The sequence below is a fragment of the Chaetodon auriga genome, chromosome 24 (genome assembly GCF_051107435.1).
Source record: "Chaetodon auriga isolate fChaAug3 chromosome 24, fChaAug3.hap1, whole genome shotgun sequence".
NCBI classification, from domain to species: domain Eukaryota; kingdom Metazoa; phylum Chordata; class Actinopteri; order Chaetodontiformes; family Chaetodontidae; genus Chaetodon; species Chaetodon auriga.
In genome coordinates, this window is record NC_135097.1 from 13,332,761 (window position 1) to 13,352,898 (window position 20,138).

Consider the following 20,138-nt stretch of genomic DNA (forward strand, 5'->3'; position numbering starts at 1 on the left):
ACTCTTGTCCGATATGGTTAAAATGTCCTCCTTCTTGAGTTCTTCAGTATTGAACATATCAAAAGACATAAGGAATCACCAAAATTACTACGGTTCATCTTGAGCAAGATGTGAATGTCTCTACAAAAAACATAGCAAGAACTTAGCACACCAGGAAATATGAAAAAGTTAAATGTTCACTCTCACTGACTCACAGGAGAGAAAGAGACACTGGCGAGTGACATGTGCTTTCAGGCTCTGCTTTCATGCATTATTTGGTTTTGGTTTTCTTTACTGTTGTTTCCACTGAGTCTCCACACCCCTCATTTCGTCAGTCCCAGCACCACACCGCCACAACCCAACCTTTAACCAGACAAATACACTTTGATCGACTGAAAACTAGATAAATATAGTTGTTGTTCCTGTATTAAGATATCCATCAATCATTTTCAAGCAGGTTCAAATCAAATTTTACCATTCGGAGGTTGGACATTATAATAAGTTATCTTATGACATCATATCAGTCAAATATATTGACTTGGAGATTCTACTAACAGTTCCTGTCAGGTTTTTTTTTTTTTTTTTTTTTTTTTGTTCGTGCATTAATGTCCTGGTCAGCTGCAAAGTGAGGGGACAGAAGGTAAAAAAAACCACTGGGGTGTGGGATTGACTGAAACACTTCAACCACACCACCCCCAAAATTTCAACATTATATCAGTGACAAATGAAACAACTCTGATTTAAGAGCTGGTGGCCATTATATATTCTTCTACAAAAACACCTTGCAAACCATTTGCTCCTCCTTCCTTCAGCAAGGGGAGGATACAAATAAGTTTCTCTTTACTGGAAATTGCAATGACCTGTTTTTGAAAAACAAAACAGAAAGTGACTTCACCCAGCAGAATAAAAGGAGACGTCTGCAACGGGCTATTGTATTGAGCAGAAGCAAAGGGCACGTGTTGGAGCTTTGTCCTGAGGACAAACATAAAATCACTGAAAAGAAGATAAAAACTCCTGGTGCTGTCTTTACCATGAATGAATCTCTCCAACAAAGGTAGGCTACAATTTCTTCATCGTGAGCTGATTACAGTTTTTTTTTTTTTTTTTTTTTTTTTTGTTGTTTCAGTCCCTGTTGTAGTCTAGCAGGTTGTAGAGTACACTTAACTGTGTGATGTTTGTGTAATAGCCGTAGTTGTTGGCAAGGAGGTAATACAAGGTTCTTCTCTATTATGTGCAGTGAGAAGCAGTTTGAATAATCTGGAACAAGTGTGGGATGGCTGAGGATGTCACTATGATGGAAAGCTCAGAGGAGGAGGTAAACAGCTACTTTTTATATCTCTAAAATCAAATAACAATAACGTTAACTTATCAGACAAATATATGTTGTCCCATCAACTTTTGTGAATGGATGCATTCCAGTTTAAACTGTATGTTTTTTCTCAATTGCCAAGGACTTCTACGATGCATCTGAGTCCTTCCTTGAACCACGTGGTGAGGAGGGAACAGACACTCCACCACAGTCTGACTGTAAGTGTGACTGTATATAACTGATCCAATCTTTTTCTTTATTTATCTTATTATTTCTTCTTCAAGGTCAGCTGGAATAGAAATACGTATTCATCTATCTACCTGCTTGGCTCTAACTGATCAGCCCCAGTGGACTTTTTTGGATAATTAATGACTTCATGCTGTAATGCTGAGATACTGAGATGCCCTTCTCTTCTCTTTTGACAGATGTTCCTCCACCAGGAGAAATAACAGTTCTTAGTGCTGGCCAGGAGACTGTGTCTCTTGGCTTACCAGTCACTGATTACTCTGTTGGCTACACACTGCAAATAGACTACTACTGTGACACACAGGGAGGCAGTATTGTCAAAGAGGACTGTAGCATTGTGGAGGTTGAGGGACTGAATCCTGGTACGGAGTATACTTTCAGCATCATAAGGATTGCGGACAATGGAAATCGAAGCAAAGCAGCCTCGCTACGTGTCTTTACAGGTAAATCTGGAAAACAAGTCAATAAAAAAAAAACAACATGTAGGAAAGTGTTATCTGAATGTAAACTGGAATCATAACCTATGCAAATGTACTTCTTATAATGTGGTAAGCTCTCAATTTAGAGCCATTAGCTTCAAATGAAAGAGGTGGTAAAATCTAGTTCTACAAATTAAGTACATGAGATGATAACATGTGGTTTTGTCTTTCACCGCACTGCTTTAACTTGGCATTCAAACAGCACTTTAAAATGCAGACAGTTGTAAGTGAAACTGTTCTATTATTCCTACAGAGCCCAGCCCTCCTGTGCAAATTGCTGTCATTAAGACCAACTCTGAGTCACTGTCTCTACACTGGGACATTCCTGCTGGTGAAGTGGAGTGTTACATTGTGACTTGTTGCAGTGAGGGAGAAATTGTGCAGGAGCTGACAACGGACACAAATAACCTGACCCTCAGTGACCTGAAGCCAGGGGTGTGTTACTCTCTCCAGGTTTCTGTACAACTTAGGAATGGAAGAATAAGCAAGCCGACAGTAACAAGTGCCCAAACAAGTAAGTATAATAAAATCCTAATTGCAATCAAAATGGGTAAGGGTTAGAGAATTAATTCACAAAATAAAGTCACAGCATTGGGGGCAATATAGCTTATGCTGTAACTTTTTATCAGGACTCTGAAAATGAATCAAATGAAAGAGTATTAAATGAGATCAAAGCAAATACAGACCAACAGAAACATTTTAAATGCTCACACCAGTGGTCCACCAACACAAAGATCATCTCACAGTCATGTGGGCTTGAGACATGAACTTATGGTCAATGAATTCGGAATGACTGCCAGAGACAGTATGTAGTAGCATGAACATCCAGAAATCACAGAAATTATGTTAATTCTTATTCCACTGCATTTTTCACAACATAGCCTGTGAGTGTGTTTTGGGTCATTGTCCTGTTGAAAAACAGCATGTTGCTGCACAATTGTGTGGTAGCCATGCTGGTTAAGTGTGCCTTGAATTTTGAATGAATTGCCAACAATGTCTTACACAGCAATTCGACCACGAAGGCTTGATTCATGCAGTCTCCTCCAAACATTTGATGTTGACATGTGTCTGCTACTTGAACTCTATGAAGCATTTATGTTGTCTCTTATCTGAGGTGCTGTTAATTGGTGATTTCTGAGGATGGTAACTGTAATGAATTTAACCTCTGCAGCAGAAGTAACTCTTGGTCTGTCTTTTCTGGGGCATTCCTCATGAAAACCAGTTTTATCATGGCATTTGAATGCTTCATATTCTCTCTCTCTCTCTCTCTCTCTCACACACACACACACACACACACACACACACACACGCACACACACACACACACACACGCACACACACGCACACATGCTGGAATGCTTCCATTTTAATTTGATAAGAATGGTAAAAAATGTTTTCAAGTGAAGGGAGAAGGCAAGAGCCTTTACATTTGATTAATGAATTAATCAACACATCTTGTTTCACTAACAAAGACCATACTGATAAGATACGAATTTATAATGGTTTAATGCGTATTATGGATGAAGGAGAGCAAAGGTGATAAATGATAATACATTAGGATAAGGGTTGAGGGATGAAGGGAAGGCAGGGTGTAGGAATGAAGGGATGAGGGGAGAGAGGGATGAAGGGATGAGGGGTAAGGGATGGAGGGATGAGGGGATGAAGGTGGAGGAATGAGTGGTTATGGATGAGGGTTGAGGGATGGGGGGATGAAGAGACGGGGGGATGAAGGTGGAGGGATGAGGAAATGAAGGATTGAGGGTCGAGGGATGGAGGAATGAAGGGATGAGTCAAGGGATGATGGGATGAGGGGATGAGGAGTGAGGGGTGAAGGAGTGAGGGATGGAGGGATGATGGTAGAGTGATGACGGAGTAGGGGGTGGACGGATGGATGGAGTGTGATGGTAAACCAGTGTGCTGCCAGCGTTAGAGACGGGAGGGAACCGGGGGAGTTGAGGCTCTCGAATTTCAGTAAAAGCCCCAGAGGAACTTCAAGAGAGAAGCTGCTCATGGGCGTTTCTGATGTCTGTTAGATTATAGCAGATGTATGTGAGGAATGGAGGGGGAGACCAGTGGCTGAGAATTGATGACATGGTCAGGGATTACCTGCCAGTAATGGGTAGAGGCGGCTCCAGAGCAGAATGGATGTCCAGAGTGTCTTCCGGTTCTGGATGAGATTTTTGCTTGGCCCATTTGTGAGACCATAAAAGGATCTTCGGGGGAAGCTTGACTGGCCAGTCGTAATTTATGTAGTCAAGGATTGGTTCAAGTGACTTGAGAATGAATCTAGTCAAAGACGTGGATGGGTTAAATTAAACTGGGCTGGTTAGTATACCTGCATAAGGCGGAATGTAAGAGTCGGAGGAATAAATGGAGATGTCAGGACATGGCTACGTGTCGAGAAGGTTGGTAGTAGAGGATAGTGGCTGTGAACTCTGTGCAGCGTAGAAGGCCTAAGAATGCCGATAGGAACATGGATTCTGAGATTTTGTCTATGAATGGAGATGGATAACCTGAGCAGACTGTAGTAATGCAGCGAGCAAAGAGGTCCGGAGTGAGGGGAACACATTCAATGTGGAGTGTTGGCCAGAAAGAAATGTGGAATGAGTAAAGGAATCTGCAGAATATATCTGTTAATCATTATGGATAGTTTTATTATTATTATTAATGATTTTATTATAATTTATTATTATTATTATCATTATTATTATTATTCTTAGTAGTAGTAGTAGTAGTAGTAGCTGTAAATGACACTCTGAAGGGGCATATCAGTGTATTCACAATTTCATTGCTATTCGAAGCATCAGTCATGCTTGAAAGTGACTGCGATTGGCTCAATCTTTGCACATGGGAAGAGAAGGACCTTGGGTCCACTCAGACTGTTATTGGCTTCTCTGGTTGCTAGGCTTCGTGTGCCAAATTGTGATTGGTCAAATGAGGTGTCATTTGGAGCCTGAGACTCCAGAGAATAACTGGAGGCAAGATAGCAACCTTCTGCTCACATTTCTGGAAGTTGTAACAGGGAAAAATACGGAAGATGAGAGGAAGACAAGCACATTGCCTGCTAATTGGAAAGGGGAAACATCTTTCTGTGGATTACCAATCTGGATTGGACCACATATCTTTAACTGCAGTGGATTGTGTGTTACCTTCTTTTATTTATGAATTGCATCGTGGGCTGGATCAAACAGTCTCATGAGCCATTTACGGCCCATATATCTCCATCCCAAAGCAAGGTGTACCGATTTAACTGGCAACTGAGTATACGTTAATTCATTTTGATCCATGCTTGAGTATGCTGAAATAATGACTGATGTACATTGTTTTCATATCTACAGAGACACGACTGGAAAGCTTATTGGAGGATCTGGGGTTGGAGCGACACTACACAGAGAAACTGTCCCTGAGCACAATACTTCAGATTGACAAAAGGACTATTATTGATGAACCTGTCAAATGTAACTCAGATCTTCCAAGGTATTTTCTGAAGAAACTGATGATGGTTAATGTGACAGCTAGAAATGTGAAATGTACATCAGTATGTGAGTCAACCTGTGGTGATCTGCAGTTAGATGTTGATAAACTGGTCAAAAATATAAATTCAGGTGACATGCTGAACCCCCTTGACATAATCACTGCTCTCTTTCTGTGCTCTGATGGTTTTGTACAACAGGAAATGGCACTCAAAATGTCAATGTGTCAGTTTTCTGTACCTCTGTTGCTTCCCAATTGCGACACAAAGCAGTGCACACTCATGCTTTGGGCCATGAGGGACATTGTTAAAAAGTACAGACCTCAGTCACTTCTGGAATCCAAGGGCTTCATTGAAGACAGAGTTGTTGTCTCTGAACTCCCAATGATATCGTTTGTGAGACTGGGTGAGTGCTCCATGTCCAAGTCAGAGATCCTCAATAAGCTTCTGAGCAATTCTCAGCAGTACCATGACACCTTTGTTCACCATAATATGGAGTGTGGCGACAGTCCAAGGAAAATTTCCAATGGACTGACTGAAATCACTTGGTACCTTCCTGGTGGGAACAAAAACATGGATATTTTCAGTGAGCCAGTAGCTGTAGCTAACCTTCGTGGGGACATTGCTTCATGTGAAACACAATTTTATTTTTTATGTCAGACATCTGCAGCAGTTTTTGTGTTCTTTGACACTTTGGACTCTGAGTATGAGCTGCTTACCAACCTACAGCACAAGGTGCAGATCTTCTTGGTGGGTAACCATCAAAGCACTCGCTTCAGTAAAGATGCTCTAAAAAAAGTAGCAGCCAAGTTGGGCTTGACTAACAACAACATCCTTTTGAAGACAAATCACATGAATGATGCAGACTTTGTCAAAAATCTGCGTAAAACAGTCAGCAATGTAGTTGAGAACTCAAAAATGAAGATGCGAATTGAGCAGATGGCTGACATCGCCCATAAGCTGGGAATCCGGGTTGATGAAGAGTCTCCAGAGTGTCAGACTGCCAAGGAAAATGCAGATGCTATCACTGCAGAAATTCAAGACATCCTGAAATACAAAGATGCTCAGCTACCACTGCAAGGCCAAATATGGAAAGACCTGACTTGCTTAGAGAAGGAAGAATTTCGGCTTCGAAATGTTGGGTCTGAAGACGTAGAAAAGTACAAAAGTGATCTTAAAATACAGAAAGATGCCCTTCGAAAAAAACAGAACTCTTATGACATGTCCGATGCAATGACATGTTTCATCAAGGCAATATCAAGCCCAGGGATAGAGAGGTGCTATTTCCTGAAATGGCTGCGAATGAACCTCGATAACGTGTCTCGAGAAAAACTGTCTGACCTCAGGGAGCAGTACAAAAAGAAATGCAAAGATTCTGAGAACAAAGAGGAGATCAAAGACATTGACAGACAACTTTCCAACAGCTCGCTGGGGACTGAACACTTCTTCCGTGAGATGGGTCAGATCTACGAAGCGTCATTGTCCCTTCCAGAAGAAGACAGATCACGTCAACAATTACAGCATCTGCCCAAACTGTGTGCAGAATTGTTGCTTGACGGCTTCCCCCTTGAGCTTGTGGATGGAGACGCATCGAACATACCTCTCAGATGGGTGAGTGACATTCTCTCTCAGCTCAATGACTTGGTGCCTCCAGAGAGCAAGATACGGGTAGTCACAGTTCTTGGAGTCCAGAGCACAGGAAAGTCTACTCTCCTCAACACCATGTTTGGAGTGCAGTTTGCAGTCAGCAGTGGTCGATGCACTCGAGGTGCCTTTATGTTGCTCATCAGAATCAATGAAGAAGTTAAAAAAGAACTCAACTGTGACTTCATGATGATCATCGATACTGAGGGCTTAAAGTCACCAGAGCTTGCACAACTGGACAATAGCCATGAACACGATAATGAGCTTGCAACGCTTGTTGTGGGGCTGAGTGACATCACTATCATCAATATTGCAATGGAGAATTCAACAGAAATGAAGGACATCCTCCAAATAGTTGTGCATGCTTTTCTCAGGATGAAAGAAGTGGGCAAAAAGCCCAAATGTCAGTTTGTTCACCAGAATGTGTCAGATGTTTCAGCCCATGAGAAGAACTTACGAGACAGGAAACTGCTCTTGCAACAGTTAAACGAGATGACCCAAGCAGCAGCCAAAATGGAACAGAAAGAGGAGAACAAAAACTTCACTGATGTGATGGAGTACAGTCCAGACACTGGGAACTGGTACATTCCCGGACTCTGGAATGGAAACCCGCCAATGGCACCAGTCAATGCAGGGTACAGTGAGGCTGTTTATGAGCTCAAGAAGAACATCATCCAAACTTTTGGAGGTTGCGATTCATCTGCTAATAAAATCTTGGACTTCACAGAGTGGACGAAAAGCCTGTGGAATGCAGTAAAGCATGAAAACTTCATCTTCAGCTTCAGGAACAGCCTAGTGGCTGATGCATACATGAGGCTGTGCACAGAATTCAACAAATGGGAATGGGAATTCAAAAAGAAAATGTACACATGGGTAACAGAGGCTGAAACAAAAATTTCCAACTTTGGCAAAATCAAATCTGAGGCATGTGACATGACAGAGTTTCTCGATGATTTGAAAAGTGAAGCTTGCACAGTGTTGTCTGAATGGGAGACAAAGATTCTTGAAAATCTGAAAGAGTACTTCAAGCAAACAGAGGGCCATGTCTATCTGGTTGAAGGGTACAGAGAGGACTTTGCAAACAGTGCAAAGAGCCTTCGACGAGAAATGGAGAGCTCTGTAGTAAATCAGCTCACAGCAGCAGCTGACATCAGACAGGGAATGACAGAAGTTGATAGAATCAAGGAGAACCACACAAAAGAATTAGAGGGGAGAGTTTGTGCATTGATTCAGGAATGTCGGGGCAGAAAAGTCAAGATGACAGACAAAGAGCTGGATGAAGAATTTGACAAGATGTGGAGTAAAACAGTGAAAGAACTATCCTTTTCAAAACAAAATGCCACAGATGTCATTGCAAATGTGTCCTACCACTTGAGAGAAAATCTATCACGAAAGGGGAGTCATGTGTGTCAATTATTAAGTCAGACAACGCTGCAAGATTGTGGACTGGTGCCATTCAAATATACAGCTGAAGGATTTTGCAACCAGTTTATACACACAGTCAGAGGGATATTGAAAATGAAAGACCATGTATTGGCTTTACAAAACATAGCTGACCGTATCATAACAGAGTGCACAGACATCATAACTGACAAAATGAACAGAAAAAATAATTACCATAACACTTACATCCAGGAGATCCTGCACAAGATTGATGAGAGGCTGCAAAACGATAAGGATGTTAAGAAAGACATTGAGTTTGAAGTTTCTCTAAAACAGCACATCTGTGGAGTCGCAGCCAGACAGTTTCAGAAAATGCACGAAGATTTCATACAGGAGAATGATCCCTACAGATGTCTGAACCAAAACAAAGAAAAATATCGTGCTGATTTTAAAGATGTCTTCCATAAACGAGACCAGTGCCAGAAGAAGGCAGAAGAATTCACAAACCGATGCTTGAGACCTGCAGTTGAAGACTTTGTGAACCGTTTCTTGGGTCCTGATATCAGTGATGAAATGCAGTCAAGGTTTGAGTTCAGTACACGAAAGTTCTTCCAGTATTCAGTTTTACTGGATTTGCTCTCAAAGCATAACTTTGAGGACTACCTGAGCTTCATTTGTTCATATGAGGATTATGTGGCCAAATGGATATTTGGCCGCGTATTGGAACACTCTTCAAAGGGGTCTACGACATCAGAGTCTGAGGATCGTCATCTCAAGTCAAGTATCAAGAGCATCAATGATGCTATCGATGGAGCTAAAGAGGACAAGAGTGGCAACATGAAGGAATTCATTGAAGATGTCTGTCACAAACTTAGAGGTAAACTGGTCATTTCCAAGGATGCTCTTGATGCTTTCATGATCCTGAACAATGCCACCCCAGAACAGTTTGCTCACTGGCTCACAGTGTGTGTGAAGGACATGGAACCAGCTCTTAGAAAGAAGTTTAAAGAAACAGACATCCGAGTGAAACTGCAAAATCTTCACGTGAAGCCTCAGAAGGAGCTTTACACCAAAGTGATTGGATGTAGTAAAGTGTGTCCATTCTGCAAAGCACCCTGTGAGGCAGGAGGAAAAGAACATAAAGAACACTGCACTTCACTGCATCGACCAGAAGGTCTCGGTCAATTCACGTGGAGGCGTACACAAGAACTTGTCACTGACATTTGCTCTTCCTTGGTCGTCAGTGACGTGTCTTTTCGCTGCAATGAAACAAATGGTGAATATCATCCTTTCAAGAATTACATCCAAATTTTCCCAGACTGGAAAATTCCTCCAGATGCAAGTCTTCAGGCATCTGACTACTGGAAATATGTGCTGGCAAAATTCAACAAAAAGTTTGCCAAAGCATATAAAGCAAAGCCTGCTGATATTCCTGCAACTTGGAATAAAATCACATCCAAGCAGGCAGAGGACAGTCTCAAAGAGTCCTTTAACGTCAAGCGAGACGACTAACACCCCCTCACTTGCTTTGAGTCTACAGTACTCAAGATCCTCCTTTCATGGATCGTTTGATCTTCTTTGTTTTATTTGAAATAGGAAACAATCAGAAATAGTAACATACTGTATCTGACAAAGGTGTAGATATTGTCAGTCCAGATGGACATATTACCACTCCAGCTTACGATAAGAAAATCACTGCAAATAGTGCTCACCTTGTGGAGATTGTATTTAACCTGTTTAACAAAAACAATCAGCTTTATCTCTATTTTTTTTTTGTTGTTGTTGAGAACAATTTCAAATGCTTTTTGACACTTTGAGTCAATGTTCATGTTAGGTGCACATGTAAGAAACATACTAAATGTTTCCAGTTTGAGTAAATCTGAGATGGGATTCATGATTTTGTGTGGCAGGTGAATATTATTGTGTTGTCACTGAAAAAGTCTGTTTCTGAAAAGATCAGAAAGGCAGCAATGTGACAAAATGTTTTTTTTTCCTTTCATCAAATCAAATATGGAATCTTGTATTGTTTTGGTTTCTGTGATGTTTCTGATGTTGACTATTTACATTTATTTCTTAGACGACTCACTCTGCATGTGGTATTCTCATACTTATATATAAGATATTCACGTTTTCAATGTATTAAAAAATCATTCAGTTGAAATGTCAGCATGTACGGTACATGTTTTTTTTTTTCTTATCCAACTAATAGGTGATTTCTTTCAGAATTAACTCAGAATTTGAAATCTGTTTTATTTCAGTGTGTCTGTTTCCAAATATTTCTATTTTTGAAGTAATGATGAAAGATGCATTGTATGTGTGGTATTGACAACATGCAAAAAATGTAAAAAAGAAAGTTTTCTGTGATCAAATTAAATATGATATGTGATCTTTTTACTCAGAATTTAGACAACATATTTATCCTAATTCAATAAAGAGACAAAATCGGCAGACTGGCTATGAATGTCTTTAATGTTTCCCAGATCAGAATCACAGCATACAGTGTATAATAACTTCTAAAGTAAACAGAAATATCATCACCTCATTTATTTATATAGTTTTACTATGTTTTTTTTTTTTTTTTTTTAATAATCATCTTTTTTAAAATTCCATTATTTAACATTTTTCTTCATCTCAAGTCTTGGGTTTCTGAATTCAACAAAGAATGTAAAAACAAGACAACAGGTGCAACTTCGCAATGGAGACCAAGCTGAAGATTTACAGTATGTGAGTGTCACTGTCTGCCTGTGTTTGCCATTGTGGATGTTAACCATGTGCTGCCATGCGCCACTGAGCCGACACAGGATCTCTAAATAACCTCAGTTTTGCTTGGCTGACTGGGGATGTTGAAATAAGAATAAGCCCGAATCCAGCTAACTCTGTGATCCACAGGGCTGCAGTGAGTCACTTCATAACATAGATTCAGATCCAGAATGCTAAGACGATGCTCCACACACATCCAGCTTGACCCAGTGATAAACACACATACACATGCTCAGAGTCTGAAACTGCGCTGGACTTTTCAGATTGACTTCATTTTTAGAACATGAAACTCACTGCTACATCACATCAGGTCAACACAACCTCCATAACCACAATGCAACACAGTGTGTGGAAGGAAAAAGTCTGACCACCTGTGTGATCTCATGAATCCATGAGGATGTGAGGCATCTTATGGTATCAAAGCCCTCATGTCTGTCCCACACGTGATTAAGTGGCTACATGTAAACACTGCTACATGTGAGGTGAGCTAACATTTAATTGACCACACTTGTATTTAATGTCTGTCCTGATGATGAATCACTGGCCAGTTCCATCATTACATCTTTTATCAGTGCTCTTATCCTCTGAGATGTTTCCATAAATCCTCACACAGAGCAGCAGATTCATCAGGAGTATGGTTGGATCATGATAGATTTCAAAATAAAAGTGTGCTAAGGCTTGAAAAAAGGGGACAGCGTAGCTGATCCTTCTACTACAGTCCCAGAACAAATGAAACCACAGACTTAAATAGTTCTCTTATTTAAAATGTACGTAATCACTGGAAACTTGCAAGTGCTCTCGACAGCATCTTCGGCCCTCTGCAGTGGAGATGAATTTCTGCTACGGTGACCCTCCTAGTTTGAAATCATGATGCTACAGGATGCCCACACGATAATGGGCAACATGATGAGACAAAGTTAAAAACGAAACAACAAAACTCATTTCGTGATGGCATGAAACGTGATCTGTGGCATGCATTTTTAACTCACCGGTGAATTTGAAACTTAGAGCTAGCAACCTTTTTTTTCTTTTTTCTTTTTTTTTTTTTCCTTTTTGGCAAACTGCACCTGTTGTCTTTTGTTGTCACAAAATAAGCATTTCATTCATTCCCTCAAAAATAAAAAGAAAAGAAAACAGAAAAACAAACAAGAAACTTAATATTTACAAATATTTTGTCTGTTTGATTCTTACACTTAAAAATGTACAGTTTTGATCCTCTTCCAGATGTCGTGTGTCTGTCTCTGTCCTGCGACCCAGTTTGGTATTTTTCTTCAACATCCAGTTTCCTCAGAGCGGGCAGACTGCTGAATCTGTCACAATGGCGCCCTCCAGTGTTAGCTTATAAAATTGACAAGGAAAAAGAACAGACCAAACTAAATACCTTGTTTCTGTTCTCACCTCCAGTGGTGTCATTGTAGCTGTGTTGTGGTCAGGTTTACTTTACAACCCGTCACTGCCTCCTTCTTCTCAGGAGTGAGTGCAAAAGGGTTCATATGGATCTGGTCAGACATATTAGATCCTCCACTGGACAGATCAGCAAGATTTCCTCCTGGCAAACATTGTGGGTAGAAAGATGGCCATGCCTTTCAGTGTCCTTATTTGCTCGAGTTCATCCTCTCTTTTGAGTTTGATTTCTACATTTAAGGCTGTGAGTCTTTTTCCAATCTCCTCCCAAAGTCTCTTTTCCCACAGCGTGCACCTTTCTTTGCGCTGCTGTCCGTCATCTGTTCCACGGCCTTCATAAACCTGCAGCACGCCAAAGTTGGTTGTTTTGTGTTTTACATTGTGCACATTTCCCTTGCAGTGGGCTTACAAAATCTCTGACAGGAGCAGCCAGGTATATTTCTCCCCTTCCAGCCCTCCCCCACCACCCAGTTAGGCAGTAATAAAATAGAAAACAAACAAACAGGCTAAAGCTAGAGCACAAGCAAAGACAGCACCGGTGACTAATTTCTCTCATACTGGATGTAGGCTGCCATGTGATTCCTCTGGGCTCAAGCAACAACACATCAGTTCAGTTAACATACTGCATTCACCAGAGTATTACCCATAATCCATGTTTGAGATCCTTAGCAGAGAATCGGAGGGGGTAGGGGGTGGGGGGGGCATGGCTGAGCTGTAGGCCTACACATGCTCACTGGAAACAAAACAGCAGAATCAGAAACAGCAGTTGTCAACTGTGTTGCTTTTACCCTGTTTAGGAGATCCATACGCCCTTTTCATCATGCAGCTCTGCACCACAGGCTGTGAAGGCCCACTGGTTACCCTCAGTGTGCTTAGAGTTTAATTTACAACTGATGAGCTCAAGAAAAGTCACTAGCTTCTTGAATTAACCCTTGAAAGTGACGATAATAGCAGAGCTGTACTGAGGTCAGAAATTGTGTAGAACGGCGCTGACACAGTGAAGTCAGGTGTTTTTGAGTTCTGTGGTCACACCAGGGGAGTTTTGGGTGATCAACGCAATACGGGCGTCAGTATCGAACACAAAGCCAGTGTGCTGACGGAGAGAGGAGACAGGAGGGAGGAAGTGTTGTTCATACGGAGGGAGATGTTTGCGTACGTAGATGGAAGGAGCTCATTTTGGAAAGTTTTCACCACGGAGGCTGCCTGTCTGCCTCTCTATCTCTTTGCGGTCTAATTAGGGCCTACCTATGCCCATGTGAAACTGTTCCGATATCACGCACACACATACAAACATACACACAGACACACTCTTTCTTTCACTTGCAAACATCAAACAGAATATGCATGTGCTGGAAATAGGGGTGCAGACAGGAGAAGGAAGGTGTACGTAAAAGAGCAAAGGCTGCCTGTCTCTGCTTTGTTTCTCACCCTCACTGAAATACAAAAATAACTCTGTACAGGCAAGCTACAACAACAGATTTGGTACCTGACGTACCCTAAGAAAACAATCATCTCCACACAGATGGAAAGACAAAGTAGCCGCTGTAGGATGATGGGCTTGCTGCTGGCGTGCTGCATTGCCTTGTTGGACAAGTACATCTAAATAACCTCACGAAGGAGAGAGTGAATGGAAGAGTATGTTCACAGTTGTTGCTTTGACCCTAACATCTTCTGAGATTTCAATGACTTTTTCAATAAATGGGTGATGGGAGGTGAAAAGGATTTGTTGGGTTCCTACAAGATTTTCTGTGATGCTCTTGTTCTGTGTGGTAAAACAAAAAACTAAATATCCAGAGTGGACCGATGTGATTTGATTAGATTTGGGAAACGTGCATTGACAGATACAGTGTCCTTTCCCCCGTCATCATCTTTAAAAATAATTCATGCATAGATCCCCACTGAGAAAACCCATTTATATACTTTCTCCTTTGTACACATTTATATATAACTATATATAATATCATTTCTCTATATCTATATTTTAAGCAAAAATTCTTTCCACAAAAAACAACAATTAAACAAATGCTTGAAAAAAAGAAACAGAAGATGAAAGAAAGAAAAAGAACACAATCGAGGGCCAGTTTGGCACTTTGTCATGAGAACACACAGCTGTTAATTGACAGTAAATAGGAATACTCTAGAATTTTCTTTACTTTTTTCTCCCTCGATGAGAAAGCAAACACAGCAGTACATACTTGGCACCAAGAATGCTGGTAGAATGAAAGTATCAGATATCAGTGTTTTCATCACTATACTATTACTGTATGTACTCTATGCCCCCTCCTATGCTCGGTAGTTTAGGAATCCTTAGAGCAAAGGAGCACTGGGAGAGGGAGAGAATCACATGTCGAATGAGAGGACCAAAGCAGGGATAAGACACAGATGTAGAAAAGAGAACGATATATGCACATAACACACCAGGGAGAGAAAAAAGAGAAGACACCAAGTAAAAAAGGGAAAACACCAAGGAATGAAAAGAATTCATCCCTTTGACAAATGTCAGGGGTTTTCGTCTGGAAACCGCAGACCTTCTTTGAAAACAGTATCTTTGAAAGATCTAAATCACCCCCAAACTGATCATCTGCTGCCGTGCAGTTCAGTTGCTTCTCCACACGCCACTAGTGGAGCTGCTGAGTTTGACAGCACATGATGAAGAAGGTGGAGTTGTTTTTGGAGAAACAAGAGAATAAGAGAACAGAACAAAGGCCCAAATCCAGAGGCCTCCCTTCTAGATCAGTGGCAGAGCCAGTCTTCCTGGTCCTTAGGTGGCACTGTGTCGGGCCAGTCCCTACTATACCCTGGTGGTGGAGTGAGGATGGGGCAGGGTGTTGTTGTGGCCGGTGGAGGGGAAGGTGTTGAAGGCATGAAGAGGCTGCATGCTGGTGATAGTACTGGGGATCATGGTGATGGTGTTTGGTGTCATCAGCGGCACATCATCAGGGGCACGACGCAGCGCCAGTGTGTAGTCAGGTGGGCAGGCGGGCCGTAGGATGTCATGGGGCCGGAGTGGCTCCATGTCATGGTGAGCATCGTGCTCCGAGTGCTTCATCTGCAGGGACATGATCTCCTCCTCCTGGCTGTGAGCCAGGTCGTTGGCAGGTCCGCCCCGCTGAGGAGATAGCCGGTGGCGTCGCATCTCGTGCCGCTTATCACGCTTGTAGTAAAGGGCGGCAAAGGCCAGGATGTTGAGAAAGAGGAGGGATGCCCCTACAGCAACTGTTACACTCAGCTCAGTGGAGTAGTCCCGGGTGTCTCCAGGGAAGAGGTCCTGGCGTGGACGCTCTGAACCATCAGGCTCTGGATCAGAGGGAAAGGTAGGGTAGGGGGGACGAGTGGTGCGAGGAACAGGTGTTCTGGGCCAGGGCCGGTGGCTTCCGGGGCCAGGGCCTGGCGGAGAGCGGGTAGTGGTGGGGAAGAGCTCTTCATGCAAACTATGGAGGTGGGGTACTAATTCCAGCCAGAAGGCCACCTTGTTGGCCCTGTAGTTGTCTCTAACACGAGGTTTTAAGCCAATGTGGAGGTATTGCTTGTCCTTCGAGTTGAACTTGGTCCAGATGACCTCTTCAAAACGGTTGGGCTTGGTGTGAATGAATTTGGTGTCCTGAGGAACTGGCAGATTGGGGTCCCTAGTAGGGGACAGAGGGGATATCTCAGTTACAGGTTTCAAGTCAAGGTTTTAATCAATGTGGCTCAAAGATTTCTTCATTGAGTTGACATCCAAACACTGAATACACCCTTGAGTTCTAAGTTTTTGTTTACGATATTAAGGCAAAGTGAAACTAAATTTTAAACAACTATTAACAACATCTGGTTAGCGAGATCAGGCCCTAACCATAGGTACAACTCTATTATTAACAGGGAAGCTAAATCTTCAGGAAGACACTGCAAACTCTGCTGCTGAAGAGACACTGCACTAGCTGACTAAAACCTGCAGTCGCACCATAATGAAATAAAATCATCAGGAAGGCCTACCCAGTCTTGGCGAAGTTGGTCCAGTAAGTCATGACCACAGCGCTTAACATCACATCATTCTTCGAGAAGTTACAAGGGAACAGGTCTGTGGCACCTATCATGGGCACGCCAAACACATATGGTATCTCATCACCATGGGCAGCATCGGCCCATTCGGGTCGCGTCTCGGTCTGGCAGTGGTGGTAGAACGTGTAAAAGTAAACTGGGGACTGAAACTCGGCGTGGAGTTTGGCAGTGGCCACTGCCGGCGCCACCCACTGATGGTCTGTAAACAGAGCTAAGAGGGTCTTCCTTCGCATGTCGCCATTGTCCCTGTCTGCCCAGTCTGTGTACATGAATTTAATGGTCTCCCTCAGGATGTCTTTGCCTGGAGGATAAGACGCGGGAGGGGAGAAAAGACAAGGAAAAAAGACAAAGGAAGAAAAGAGAAAATTGTGATAAGTTAAGGGGAAAGTAATGACAGGAATAGAACATTTCGAGAGATGAGAGTGGTCAAGAGATGTGAACGGAGGGTGGAGGAAGATCGAAGTGCACGCTGCTAAGATGAACTGCAATAACACGAATAAATGAAAAAATAAAATGAAGGAGGCATCTGTGTTTGTATGAGTGGGGGGCACACCGAAAGGACAGACTGAGCAACACAAAGGGCAAATGAGAGAATATGCCTTTCAGAGAGCAGAATGAGTGACAGGCACTTGAGAGGGAGCGTGACTGCATTATCCAAATGTGTCTGTATTTTGACTGTGGCCTGCTGTGAGAGGTTTGCGGGCTGATCTGTTCGGAACAACAGCACTGTGATTGGGAGCTGGCTGCCTGGGGGATGATGAGAGACAGCATTAGTGCCCACAGAGCCTCAAAGGCCAAAGCACAGACCCACCATGGTGAAAGATAATCTCGATGATAGGCAATCTCTTTAGTATGCTTGTCTTGATTGATACATTTTGCTGGGCTCACATTTGATCTCTTTTCTCTTTCTTTGCTTAAAGAATGTTTTAAACACCTGCATTTACATTGGGAGCTGCAGTTCTGGACAAGGTGTATGTGTACATCATTGTTGCATTGTGATCATAAGGTATGTTTACTTTTATTTTGAAAAACTTCCTTTCACTTCAGTCTCGTGGACCCAAAAAGATTTCATCTAATGGGTTTTCTCATGAGCACATAAAACAGTGACTTACTGCATAGTTCTGTTACCTGAGAGGCAGTACAGGATGTAATATGGAGGCCTTTGAAGCCTGAAAGGAGTTTAATGTTGCCATTCCTCACCTTCAGGGTAGCCATAGAGGTTGTCTACGAAGTTAGAGATGGTGTAGTCGAATGCTGCAGCCGAGATGCCGTCATTATCCTCGCTGTCATCCACAAACTTCAAACCCTCTCCCTGGTTCACGCCTATGAGGATGTCATAGTTGAGGAACTCCCCCTGGTGGTGTAATAGGGGAAGAACATGTTAAGTGCTGAAACTGTATTCAAAGAGAAGGGTTTTCAGCCTCTGTACATGTCACCAGTCTAAAATCACCAGAATCATAATGCTGAAGGCAATTTTTTTTTTTTTTTTCATATTTTGTTAATATTTAATATTTTGATATTTCTGCCAACAAATGTAAATCTGCAGGGTATCGTTGCCTTTATACCACAAGCTCAGCTAGAGATATGATATGCTATCATCAAATGATATGAATGATCTTGCTGTGTTTTTAAAGTCGACAGTGTCAATTAATGAACAACAAGAGCTCAATTAAAGGCTTTGAAATGTGGCTAATTTGTCCCATCAAATCAGCAAGGAACCTTTTGATGCTCTACTCTGATTATTTCTTACAGATTCTGAATTGTTTTGGGGATTTAATAGTCTGGTAGCCTAATAACAAAGTAGCTACAAACGTCACACTTTCATTCGTCAGCATCTCTAATATACAGAATGTCATTGGACAAATTGCAGTTGTTACTTTTTGAGAAACTTTCATTCAATTTGTCTCCTTCTTTTCCCCTTAAGATCTGCGTTATTTCATAAAGTGACTTTCAAATTAGACTTCAGCTATGAGTCATAACAGACCCAATATGTGAAAACAATATTAAGAAAGTGAAAGTATTTTACAGTCAGGAAAAACTGAGTCATGTCCATATATAACATGACATGACTGGCTGTACTGTGTTATATAGTCAAAAGTCGTGGTTTCCAAACCTGAAGGTTGTGAACCATGGGTCTAAAATATACCACCGAGGCAATGTGCGCCACCAGCACTGCAGCTGTTTTTCACTGTCACAGCATTATAAGGTGTAAGTTTGCACCGGCTGGTGAACGTCACCACCAGACAATTCTGTGGAAAGGTCACACTCACACCGCCTGCAACAAGTTCACCGTGCTCTCCTCTGTCTGGTGTGTCATCACAGCTCAAATCAGTCTACTTGCATCCATGCAATCCATGACTGCAGTGCCACCTTCAATACCGGTGCAAGACTCTCACCTGCTGCATGAGGATCTCAGGATCGTCAGGCACCACGTCTCCGTCCACCACGGGGCCAAAGGCAATGTGGTAGCGAGCCGGCTGGATGTCCTGGTCCACCAGCTCCCTGAAGTTCTTGCGCCTCAGGCAGTCAACCAGGTCGGCTGTCTCTGTGTAAGTGCAGCCCACCTTCCGGGCCAGGATCTTGGTGTACTTGAGGGGCTGGTAGTTCACAGACCAGCTGGAGATGGCAGTTCCACTCTGGGCTATGGCTCTGTGGAACAGACCTAAAGAGCAGATGGAAAAGATATTTATATCACTGTACAAGGGGATAAATCTGCCTTTTGACATGCTACAAACGTGGTAAAATGTTGGTGATTTCACTAAATGTCACGTGTATTTCCCACAGTTTTTAGCTTTTTTGCAGGCAGGATGGAGCTCTGTGAAGCCGTCTGACTGAAGTTCACTTTTGGGATAGGACAGGATGCAGAGAGACTACTTGAAATGCAAATCTTGAATCACTTTCTTTTTCTTTTTATTAAAAAAAACGACCTTTTTCATCTAACCATTCTCACTGGAGCAAAGCCGGCAGACACAGGCTGGGACTACAGACCCAAATCATCTCAGATAGCACATGCTATGGTGCCGTAGCTCGAAATAAAGAAAGAAATAGAGAGAGAAAAGGCAGGAGTGGGAATAAGCTCATCTGAGACGTCCAAAGAGCCATTTTCCTCTGTCTTGTGCTGGCTTTTTCTCCTCTCAGACTCTCCCTCTTTTCCTCTTTGTCTCTCTCTCTCTCTCCGTCTCCTTAGCTCTGCCTGTCCTGTGCTGTTTGAACCACTCAAGTGGCTCGTTAAGGGGCCGCCTGCCTCACTCGTTTCCTCTCGCGCTCCTTTTTTCTTTCTCTTCCCTCTCCTGGGCTGAAGATTGGTCAGTTAATTATTAAGCAGAGCCGCAGAGCCCCCTTTCCCTGGGAAATCAATTATAGTAAGAAGTAGCTTGGAAACAGCTATACACATACCTGCGCTGAGAGAGACAGACAGAGAGAG

At 42.4% G+C, this 20,138-nt stretch overlaps 2 protein-coding genes across 3 annotated transcripts in view; one reads left to right on the forward strand and one right to left on the reverse strand.

Annotated features, from left to right (window-relative positions):
• Positions 1–930: 930 nt before the first annotated feature.
• LOC143316901 (interferon-induced very large GTPase 1-like) lies at positions 931–10,961 on the forward strand. Its single transcript, XM_076724696.1, has 6 exons — positions 931–1,033; positions 1,217–1,294; positions 1,431–1,506; positions 1,714–1,977; positions 2,267–2,527; positions 5,352–10,961. Exons 2-6 carry the CDS (start codon positions 1,253–1,255, stop codon positions 10,022–10,024), a joined length of 5,316 nt encoding a protein of 1,771 aa, XP_076580811.1. The 5' UTR covers positions 931–1,033; positions 1,217–1,252; the 3' UTR covers positions 10,025–10,961.
• Positions 10,962–10,963: 2 nt separating this feature from the next.
• The window catches only part of nlgn2a (neuroligin 2a), a 158,141-nt gene continuing 148,966 nt past the window's right edge, over positions 10,964–20,138 (reverse strand). For both annotated transcript variants that reach the window (XM_076724698.1, XM_076724697.1), the window contains 4 exons: positions 19,111–19,376; positions 17,915–18,068; positions 16,649–17,015; positions 10,964–16,302 (listed from right to left, as the gene is read on the reverse strand). In XM_076724698.1, coding sequence (XP_076580813.1) covers positions 15,468–16,302; positions 16,649–17,015; positions 17,915–18,068; positions 19,111–19,376 — 1,622 coding nt within the window. In that variant the 3' untranslated portion in view covers positions 10,964–15,467. The remainder of the gene's footprint in view (positions 16,303–16,648; positions 17,016–17,914; positions 18,069–19,110; positions 19,377–20,138) is intronic.